Source organism: Chenopodium album, chromosome 27, assembly GCF_948465745.1.
Source record: "Chenopodium album chromosome 27, dcCheAlbu1.1, whole genome shotgun sequence".
NCBI classification, from domain to species: domain Eukaryota; kingdom Viridiplantae; phylum Streptophyta; class Magnoliopsida; order Caryophyllales; family Amaranthaceae; genus Chenopodium; species Chenopodium album.
In genome coordinates, this window is record NC_137860.1 from 5,605,973 (window position 1) to 5,617,579 (window position 11,607).

Genomic DNA, 11,607 nt, shown 5'->3' on the forward strand with positions numbered 1-11,607 from the left:
ATCCCAATGTTGCGAAAAGTTTAACACAACCCAATATAAACATCAAGAAAGGGCAAATCACTTCGCGCGCATCGCGCGCGTCAACTGCCCTAGTAAAATTAAAAAACTAGACAAAAAGGATAATACTACATTAGTGAATTTTGAGAAAAGAACGAGGGAGCCGTTGGAAAAATGGGAAATGGTGGGACCAATGCAAGCTAAGACAACCAAAATCAAATGTCATTTGGACGGCTAATAATTAAGCCATCCCACAGCCCTAAATATTACTAAAATTATCCAACTCATTAATCACAATTATGCTACAAACATTACACTAAAATAATACACTCTTACATAATAAATTAACATACCCCCTTAACCTTGCATAAATACCCCTCCTAATCACTCTTCTATTCACAAACAACATACACTCTCAACCTCCTCTCTTTCTCTCTAATTAACACTCTTCCTCTAGGTACGACGCCATGACTAAGGATGTCGAAGCCGTGGCCGAGCCGAACCAGCCTGAGTTCTCAGCTAAGGACTACCATGACCCTCCCCCTACTCCACTCATTGATATGGAGGAGCTCACTAAGTGGTCATTTTACAGGGCTTGCATAGCTGAGTTTGTTGCTACTCTTCTCTTCTTGTATATTACTGTCCTTACTGTGATTGGGTACAAAAGCCAGACTGATCCCGCCGCTGGTGGTGAGGACTGTGGTGGTGTTGGAATCCTTGGTATCGCCTGGGCCTTCGGTGGCATGATCTTTATCCTTGTTTACTGCACCGCTGGTATCTCTGGTAAGTAAACAGTTTTACTGCCAGATTCTTCAACCATCAGCTTAAACTTTTGGTTAAGTAAATACTACCTCCGTTTTAAAAAAAATAGTGAGGGAGTAATTTATTAATTTTTGTTACGACGAGTTGGTGACTAACTTTGTTTGTTGGTGTGATATGCAGGAGGACACATCAACCCAGCAGTGACCTTTGGGCTATTCATTGCAAGGAAGGTGTCTCTACCAAGGGCAATTTTGTACATGATTTCTCAATGTCTAGGTGCTATCTGTGGTGTTGGGCTAGTTAAAGCCTTCCAAAAGTCTTTCTATGTTAGATACGGCGGTGGTGTTAACGTCATGTCTGCCGGCTACAACAAGGGTACCGGTCTTGGTGCTGAGATCATCGGTACCTTTGTTCTTGTCTACACGGTGTTCGCCGCTACTGACCCTAAGAGGAACGCTAGGGACTCCCACGTTCCCGTAAGTTTACTTTAATTTATCTGTAATATTACACAATTTTAAATGTTCGGATAAAGTTGTTACATTTTAAAAATAGTACCCGTAGCCTATTAATTATATGAACCGGTTGGTGAAAAATTAGGTCACAAATGTGACTATGTCTTGTAGTGAATGGACATAAAAAAAAGTATATGACTAACATATTTTTTTTTTGTTTCTATGTGAAGGTGTTGGCACCACTTCCCATCGGTTTCGCAGTGTTCATGGTTCACTTGGCCACCATCCCAATCACCGGTACCGGAATCAACCCCGCTAGAAGTTTTGGAGCCGCCGTGATCTACAACCACGAGAAATCATGGAACGAACACGTACGTAGCTAAATTATACTTCCTCTGTTCTTTATCAGTTGTAACTTTAATTTTACTTTCCGTGGTCATAACTAATTAATTTTTATTTTGTGAATTGTGTGAAATTATAGTGGATATTCTGGGTGGGACCATTCATTGGAGCAGCAGTAGCAGCATTCTACCACCAATACATCCTAAGAGCAGCTGCAATCAAGGCTCTTGGATCATTCAGGAGCAATGCTTAAATTAAATGAAGCATCATTTTACATTTAAATTTGTGGTTTTTTTTTAAAAAATTATTAATGGGGTTTGAAAAGGATGGAGAGAGAAAAGACCATACAAATTGTAGATAAACAACAACAAATGGGGTCAACAATGGGCTATAATTATTAAGGGTGTGTTTGGTTGCTTCTCTCTGTTTGTTTCTTTTTTTTTTTCTTGGGTTTTTTTTAAACCATTGTATGTTGTAAACTTTTTTTTTTTTCCTTTTAATATGATAATTAAGTTTATTGTGGAGCTTTGTTATGTGATAATAGCACATATTAATATAGTACATTATCCTTGTTTTTTGTTTACAATTGTCTACTTTTCATGTCATTTTTATATATTCGTCATAATTTTTTTTTATTGGAATATTCCTCCTCAATTTTCTACTTTAAAAAAGAAAAAAGAATAAGGTTTTGTATAATTGTCCCACTTATAACAAAACAAATTTGTGTGTATAAAAGTTAAAGGACATGAGGCTTATATGTCAACATTATTATCTCACATTAGTAGTAGGAATGCAAACGATTTGAGCCAGCCGAGTGTATATAATAAAGCTTTTCATTCATTTTCACTTTAACAAACTTAAATCAACCCGAGTATTATAATTTGAAATATAAAAAATTATTTATATTTGTTTATTTAATCAACGAATAAACTTTGGCCACGATTAAACGGAGTATATTATATTGTCCAAGATAGATATTCATAAGTTGTTCACTGCATGTTAAAGTAACTTGTTTGTTTACCCTTCATTTCGCCATCTATCTTAATATTTCCCTTAAATGCTTCTGTTAATCATAGAGAATGACAAATGACAAGGATTTACATACATCCTTAAGTTTCATTCGTTAGCTGTATTAACAAACTTTATGGTTACATGTATTCGGTGAGGAAAGGAAGTAAAGCTTATACTTCCAACATATTTTCAATTGGTCTCAAGTTCAAGTTCCACTTATGACAATTTAGGTTGTCAATTTGTTTTTTATTTTTTAGTTTTGATGCAATGGTTCTAGTAAACGTGTCATGACTAATCGAATGTTTTGTAACGTTGGGGTTCCATTTGGCACGTACATACAAAAAAAAAAAAAAAAAAAAAAAAAAAAAAAAAAAAAAAAAAAAAAAAAAACCTGATCGAAAATTAGAAGCTAAATGAAATTTTTGCTAATTATGGAAAAAGAAATTTAAAATTCATCTCCCCATATAATCTCCAAGGTTTTTGGGATTACATGTACTATTATGTCAGAAGTACAATTTTTTTTTTAAATAAAGATGTCAGAAGTACAATTGCTAATAATAAATGAGAGATAAGCAATAAAATTACCCAACTTCTAGGTTTTCCATCTTTTTTTTTTTTTTTTTTTTTTTTTTTAATGAATCATTTTTACTCTTTTGACCGGAGATACAAGACCTTATATCGCCCTTAAATCTACTGATATATTGGGTGCCATTAAATTTTTGAGGTAAATAGCTAGTAATAATAATGGAGAAAATATGTAGTAATTAAATCTTACATAAAATATTTATCAAAATCACTTAATGTTGGTTTTCTTGTAGAATTAATCAAAAAGTTACGTTGAGCTAATTATTAATATTAAGGAGCCAAAGGAAGCCCTCATTTGTTAGGGCGCACTAATCCTTCGGCCCTAAGGATAACATGCCCTAAATAAATAATTATAGGAGAAACTTAGATAATGACAAGTTTAACAACTCGAATTATCAATCACATCGAATAATTAATGTTTTCTAAAGTAAGGAATAATTTGTTACAATCATGCTATGCCACAACCTAAAGTAGGGTGGCAAAATCTTATCTTCATAATTTTTAATTCAGTTCATAAGTAAGCACTACTAATTTAAATAATTAGAAAAATCAAAAATAATATCATCCTAACATGAATACATATATATTTAGCTAAGAAAACCTTAAATTGTATACTAGCTAATTAAAGCAGATATACTTTAGTGTAGCGTTTTTGTATATATGTACTTTAAATTGGAATATTAATATTATATATTGGAAAATATGAATGAACTTTGTAAAATGTTTCACGCAACTTATACAAGAATAAATGTATAAGAATATAAGTTCAAGATGTATCAATATTATTTTAATTCAATTAAAATAGTTATAAGGCGAATTTTTTTTTCTAAATAATAAAAATTATAACAAAATATGAAGCGATAATACAGAAACTAAGTTTTTTTAAATGAACAATGTTGTAATTATTATTGTCAAACTATATTTTTTAATGTAACTTCCTTTTAAAGAGATTGTATAGCATCTTAATGACATATCTCAGAAGTCAAAGAAGCCAAAAGTCTCATAAGATCTAAATCTTCTCTTGCTTAGAGAAGGTTGAGCTGAGGTTTGAACTATTCAATTTGGAAGGACAATAATCCTAGCAAAGTTAATTGTACTGACAATTAAGGTGAAGAGAACATAGTACAAAAATTCATGAATATATAATACGGAGTATATACAAAGATCTTCCTTCCATAGGGTCATGTTGAGGCTCGACCCCAATTTGATTTTATCATGACATCGTGTTAAGCTAATAATCTTCCGTTTTTTTTAAATTTTCTTCCTATTTTGATTTTTATTGAGTGACAATCACCGTCCAAACATGAACTTTAGGAGAGAAATTCTACAAAGAATATGTGGCTCAAAATCATAGTTATCTTCAATTTTATAAAATATATTCAATTCATAGCCTCAAGAATGATGAAACAACCTATAGATATTGAAATCATAAAGTAGTAGTAGTTGAGTGGAAAAGTGAGAACCTTAGCACAAAAGCGATATTATAATGAGCTGGATGCTAGTTTGTTTTTTTTTTTTTTTTTTTTTTCTTCCTAATTTGTGTGGTTACATTGCGATGATGACATGTCAATTTCACCAATAATTAATTAAACCATAATCTTAAATTATATAATAATTAATTAGTAAATCAAACAGTATTAGCAGCAACAAAGAACACTCTGGAAGTTCCAAAAACATGTACATGTAACAATTGTTGACACTCCGGAGTTTATGCTCCTTTTATTTATTTAATCTTAAAAATTTGTGATTATGTATGTAGTTTATATGAATTGTTAATTATTATAATGATTAGTGATCTAATACAACCTTATCTTGATGTTTATAAAAAGGATTAGTAACGTTTGAGTTAGGTGAGACTTTAGTTGTGATGATGCATTTCTTAGTATAAAATAATTGGAAGGTCGGTTTTAATCTTTGTTAATTTAAGACTTAAGCCATCTCACTACACCATAAACCCAGCCTAGAGTCTAGACAACGATATGTAAGGTTAATACTTATATATCAGCAATAGTATTTGTCCTCTTTTGTTATTACTACATTGCTTTTTGTTGAAATAAAAGAGAGTTGGACAATGACATAATTCTCCAAGGTTATCTAATTTATGTTCATTGATGAGTAAACTATCTTTACAAAGTATGATCAGATGTTAATTATCGGATGAATTAAATGAAGTTTAAACTTTGGAATTGATGACAAGTTGGTAAATTTTTATTGGGTTAACCAAGAACAAGTAGGATGACTTGATGCATAGTTACAAACTTACAACTTACAAGTAGTATTAGGACTATGTACCTAGAGGTGATAAGAATGACCTGACCCAATGACCCGATAGACCGGCGTAAACAATTATGAGTTTGTTCAAACTAAAATCAGGTAAAAAAAAAAATTGGTCTTATATGCATCCTTATACAGCTAGGATACATGCAACATCGGTCCAATAAATAAGCAGTCCAGTTGATAAACTCGCCCAAAACGAAAACACGACCCAACCTAAACCTTCACTTCCCAAACGCGACCCACTTCAAAACCATATTTTGGTTTTCAATTTAATTTTTTTATGAAAAAAAAAAAATACCATTTTACTTCTCATTAATTTTTCATATAAAATTCTGCAAAAAAGTTCTCTGATTTTCTCTTTCCAAACTCCATTTTCTCTCATCTACATGATATTACTTCACTAAAAACTGAAAAATCGACAATGGATATACGAGAAGAGATGCAAAATCAAAAGGATTGTCCCAAAACAAAGGTAAATTTTCTCTATCCGAATTTATGTAAATTTTTATGAATATCACTGACTTTTGTTGTTAATATATTTTCGTCCGAATTTTTCGATGCTCTGTCCGAATTTTTTGTTTCATAATCATATTAGAATTCCAATGCTTATGTTCATATTTTGAATGATTATGTTCACTTTTTGAAATGCATATGTTCATATTATTTATGCCAATGTTCACTCTTTGAAAATCTAATGTTCACATTTAAGGGAACCTATGAATATGTTCATATTTTGCATAATAATGTTTTTTTTTTCTAGATATATATTCACAATTTTTTAAAAAAAAATATATATTTTTAATACTTATAATGCATATGTTTCATAATCATATTATTTTTTATTTCTTCAATTTTTATGTTCATAATTAAATGTCTTTTATTCATAAAAATATTTTATATGTTCATAGATAATTTCAAATAATCATGATGTAAATATGTGTTGTTCATGAAATATTCTCACTAAGTCTATTATTCATATGTTCTCTTTCTTAAAGGCATATGTGACGCATATGTTCACCTTTTAAACGCTTATATTCAATTTAAGGAAACCAATTCTTAGGTTCATATTTTAAATTGTTATGTTCACTTTCTGAAATGCATATGTTCATATTTTTTATGTCTATATCACATTCTGGAAAGCTAATGTTCACATTTAAGGGAACTTATGCATATATATATATTCATATTTTGCATGATTATATTCATTGATAAAAAAAAATGCAGAAAATCAGATGAAATTCATACACAGATGAAATTAATCATATCAAAGCTAACAAAATTCATTTCATATGAATTCAAAATAATCAGATAAAACTTAATCAATCGAAATTAAGCACAAATTCAGCACATAATAAATCGAAAAAACATACATAAATCGAAAAAAATAGCTTTTTAGAAATTCATACATAAGTCGAAATTCATACATAAATTGAAAAAACTAGCTTTGTCAAAATTCATACATAAATCGAAATTCCATGCTGTAAGGAACAAATTCAATCGAAAAATTGAAACAAAAGAGAAAAATAATAAAAAAAAAATAGAGGAGAGAGAAATTAAAGAAGGAAGGAGATAAAACAAAGGAAAAGAAAATTAAAATGAAATTTTTGATCGAAAATTTTGATGAGAATTAGGAAAGAAAAAAGAAGAGAGAGAATTAAGAAGAAGGAAACCAAAAATTCACGCGGGAAGAAACGTTAGAGCTGAGATGATTATGAGTTGTATGATTTGAAATTGGTTGTGTTTCATGAAGAAAGTCATGCGTTTTAGCATGTTACAACTATTCTACATGCATGGGGATGCATGTAAGAATATGCGCTAAGAAAAGTCAACGTTAGACCAATAAGTCATATACTATTTACGGTTTTAAATCGAATGTTTTGTTTTAAAGGTCTAACCCACCCCGATTTTAAATCACCTTTTTAATGGGCTTTGGATTGACTAAAAGCAACCCAAATCATGGGAGTTTGGCCCCTTATCATTAAGTATCACAAATGTCTAATGAACTAGGTTTTGATAATAACCTTAGAGGTGGTTTCAGATGGACTAAGAATTGAACAAATGATATTACTTAATACAAAGTACTTCCTGTTTGGGTCCAATTAACTCCTATTGGGACAGTCCATATATGATTCAATTGTAAAAGCCCAAGGCTAAGGTTCAACTCTCCAAATAATGTTAATTCAGTCAAGGCCCAGTCAACGTGGCAAGCCCACTTGGCTCCCGGCCCATTTATCCATTAAGCAAAGGTATAAAAGCCTTCAATCCCCTCTCTCTACAACCACTCACATTAAGCCTCAAGCAATTAAGACTCTTGCATAGCTTTCTCTCTAAACACTATGCCGACTTCGGCATTGGAGGAGCCTTCCACGACACAACCCTCGAGGCCAGTGTACATGTGTTTGCTGTGTAAGAAATCCTCGACCCAATTATCACTTGGACCGAGACCAATCTTCAGCCCACAAGAAAGGACCTATCAGAAGGTCCCATTGTTTTCACTCTCTTCGCCGTCATCGGCTTCATCACCTTCTTTAGGCGCACCCTCCTCGGAGAGGGTTGCGTCGGAGAGGTCACCATCTCCATCCAATCATTCTCGACAGCCAACTAGCTCGTATCGGCCGAGTCAATCTAACACTAAGAGTCCCCGACCTCGAAGCGTCCATTTTCGCTCTCAACCGAGGAGGACTTCTCAAACGGGACCTTCTACGGAGGAAGTGGCAAGAGCCGTGGCGGTCTTCTTTGACCTTATGAAGTCCCAAGCAAGCGAATTTCCACCACCCCGCAACCACTCACCTCTTCCGCTGAGACATATGAGAAGAAGGACGGACCAAGTTAGGAACGGACAAGCTCCATCCTTCAAGGAGCTAGGGGACAAATAGGATGAGGACACTTGGAGGACTGAATGGGAAAATAGAAAGAACCCTCAGTTCTTCTGGGATTTCGACACCCAGATTACCCGGAGCTACAAAATCAGTAACTCTGCCTCTACGCGGCAAGAACCTGCTCGCTGAAACATTCGGGAACGTCTCGGCATAAGGGAGTTGAGCATGGACAGTCGCCTCTCTTTTCCCGAGGGAATTGCACCTTACCTCGAATTATCCCTACCGAGGACAAAAACTACTTCTACCTCTCTAAGAGGGCAGAGCGAGGTCCCAACAGCTGGACGCAAGGGAAAGGCTAATGCTCCCTACCAGCTCACCCTTCCAAAACTAGATTTTGGCAGAGCTTGTGCCGACGGTGAAAATCCCGACACACATTGCATATTATGGAACTTCGGACCCAAAGGACCATATTGCCTCTTACGAAGGGCACATGCATCTGTACCCTAAGTTCGAAGCAACCTGGTGCAAATATTTCCCAACCACTCTCAAAGGTGTTGCAAAAGCGTGGATCACTAAGGGTGTGAAGAAAGGCTCTTTCATCAGCTAGGATGACCTCTATAACAAATTTAAGAGCAAATTATCCATGGCAAACCGCCAGGATAAAACAACTGCGGAACTGATGGGTCTGCAGCAAGGGGAGGATGAGAGCCTCCGAGACTACCTGCCTCGCTTCACCAACGAGTCGTCCAAAATTACAAGTCTGGACCAAGAGTAAGCCGTCTTTTCTCTGCAAAACGGAATACAAGCTGGAAAGTTCCTCAACTTCATGGTCATGAATTCCCCGTAGGTTTTGGAAGAAGCTTTGGACGCCTCAGATAAATACATCCGAACCGAAGAATAGAACAAAACCAAAACCCATCCCCAATCTGGTGGTGGGAAGGTTAAAGGACATCAGTCCGAAGGCCAAGGCCAGAAGAAAGGGAAGGCGAAAGTCTTAGGACCATCTTCAGCCGGTTAGCTGAAGAAATATAAGACCCCCTACGTGGGAAGGTATGACTCGTACAACCCTCTCACTCTTTCACGCGCTAAAATCTACAGCGTAACGAAGGAGGAGTAGAGGTACAAAAAGCTGAGGCCACTTCCTCCGTAGCATCAACAAAAAAACAAGAACCGATGGTGTGAGTTTCACGAGTCACTGTGACACCACACCGAGGACTGTATCAAGCTGAAAGATAAGATTAAGGATATGGTCTGAAAAGGGTACCTGAAAAAATATCTCGCAGATCAAAGAGAAGAGAAAAAGCCTAGAAAGATTCCCGTCAAGAATCGGACTTCCCCTGGAAAAATAACAAGACGCAGGACAAATATCATCCTCCAATCTTTGTCATTTCTTGGGGGACGAACTCCCAGAATGTGGGGAAACGCCATTTGAGGAGCTTAACTCATCAGGTTAACCATGCCTCTACTTCGAATCCAAAATCCTCGGTGCCGAACTTCACGTTCACAGCCGAGGATCGCTGGGGTTTATCGTACTCGCGTGATAACCCGATGGTCATTATCACAACAATCGCAAATCACAACGTTTGAAAAACTCTTGTCAACGGTGGTAGCAGTGCGAATATTCTGTTTAGAAGGCATATAAACAGATGAACTGAAAAACAAGGACTTGATTCCAATACCGTTCCCGGTATCCGGATTCAATGGGTCTTCAACCTATCCTGATGGGAATATCATCCTTCCTGTCACCATCGGCGAAGACCGAGCAACTCGAAACGTCATGGCCGGATTGTAGGTCATGGATGTTCCATTTGTGTACAACGTGATCGATCATGGGGAGACCTATGATTCACGAAATCCAAGGAGTGGTCTCTACGTACCATCAAATGATGATATACGTTTTGGACGAGGGATACTCTGAAAGAATTTAGGGCAGCCAAAAGGAGGCCCAAAGATGCAACTACCTCAAGCCATCTAAAAGTGGCCTAGTCGACGAAGATATAAGGAGGAGAAAGAAAAGAAAGGTACCGGTGCACATAGAAACCTAAAGGCTTAAGTGCTTCGGCCCAAGGCACCCTAGAAAAAGAAAATCTTTAGAAAAAGAAAAAGTTGGAACATCATCTTAGCCAAAGGATTCGGAGCGCCACCCGAAGTCTAGGAAGGCCGCTGATATTAACAGCAGGCTCGATTGTGAAGAGTCCGGTTTCAAAGCCATGGAGCTGGACCAGTAGACTAAGATAATCGAGTTGACCGAAGGCAACTTAGAAAAATATGTCAACATCGGCCTCGGACTAAGCTCAAACTTCCGTGTCGACCTCATCCAACTTCTTCAAGAAAACAAAGATGTGTTCGCTTTCTTGACAGCAGACATGCCCAGGATTGATCCGAACTTCATCTCTCACAAGCTTAATGTTGATCCCACCTGTCGGCCAATTAAGCAAAAGAAACGAAATTACTCCGCAAATAAGAACTGAGACATCACAGTCGAAATAAAAAAACGTCTACACGCAAGTTTCATCGAACCTTGCCAATATTTAGAATGGCTGGTCAATGTGGTGATGGTTAGGAAGGCAATTGGCACCTAGAGAATGTGCGTTGACTTCACGGACCTAAATAAGGCAGAGTTGTTCCTGGGTGGGACGGCCCGCTAAGCCTGCCCAACCCGATTCGTAAATGGGCGAGCTTAGACAACTTTTGTAACACCCCCAAATATCCCTCTACGGAAATACTAGCTTAGTATAATACATATCATTATACCGTAGAGATAGACTTGTGTGTATTACCACCGCGTGATTACGCAAGGCTACTCAAAGTACTTAACTCAACAACAAAACTTGCAGCGGAAACTCAATTTTCTTTTATTTATAAAAATAGTAACATTGTTATGAGTGCTCAAAAATAAAGACAAGACCAACATTCCTAAACTAGGTGAAGCAAATCCCTGGACTCCCATATGCTCATTCATGATTCCACCTGAAAATAGTCAACACTGGTTACCATTACGGTAAACAAGGCAAACCAAAACAAGTAAGAAATACGGATTACCATAATATGTTAAGTACGATAAGTGCAAGATAATGTAAACTCAATTTATTTGCAAACATGCTTTTAAAACCAATTCTAATAATTAATCCAATAAATTAAAAACTCATTATTCCAAAACCGATTCCAATGATTCAATTCAAAATAATAGTTAATAAAACCAATTCCTTTATTAAGAACCCGTTCCTTTTAATCCAATTCCTCACCCAAGTGTGCACACCCCCCAAGCTAGTCTCCTTATATTACAAGGGTATTCTTGAGGAAAGACCCGATCATACAAAGTCCAAGGCATATGGGATTACTAACATGCTTATAAAGCATTA

The 11,607-nt window shown here is 35.7% G+C and overlaps 1 protein-coding gene across 1 annotated transcript; it reads left to right on the forward strand.

Annotated features, from left to right (window-relative positions):
- The first annotated feature begins 338 nt into the window (after positions 1-338).
- Positions 339-2,139, forward strand: LOC145621512 (aquaporin PIP2-7-like). Its single transcript, XM_081676244.1, has 4 exons — positions 339-780; positions 940-1,235; positions 1,442-1,582; positions 1,693-2,139. The coding sequence occupies exons 1-4, from the start codon at positions 465-467 to the stop codon at positions 1,804-1,806; spliced, it is 867 nt and encodes a 288-aa protein (XP_081532370.1). The 5' UTR covers positions 339-464; the 3' UTR covers positions 1,807-2,139.
- The last annotated feature ends 9,468 nt before the right edge of the window (positions 2,140-11,607 follow it).

Excerpts from the sequence above, each read along its gene's own strand:
- LOC145621512 (XM_081676244.1), top strand. The coding sequence starts at position 465 with ATGACTAAGGATGTCGAAGCCGTGGCCGAGCCGAACCAGCCTGAGTTC. Across the intron at positions 781-939 it reads CTGCACCGCTGGTATCTCTG|GAGGACACATCAACCCAGCA; the intron begins GTAAGTAAACAG and ends TGTGATATGCAG. Across the intron at positions 1,236-1,441 it reads CTAGGGACTCCCACGTTCCC|GTGTTGGCACCACTTCCCAT; the intron begins GTAAGTTTACTT and ends TTCTATGTGAAG.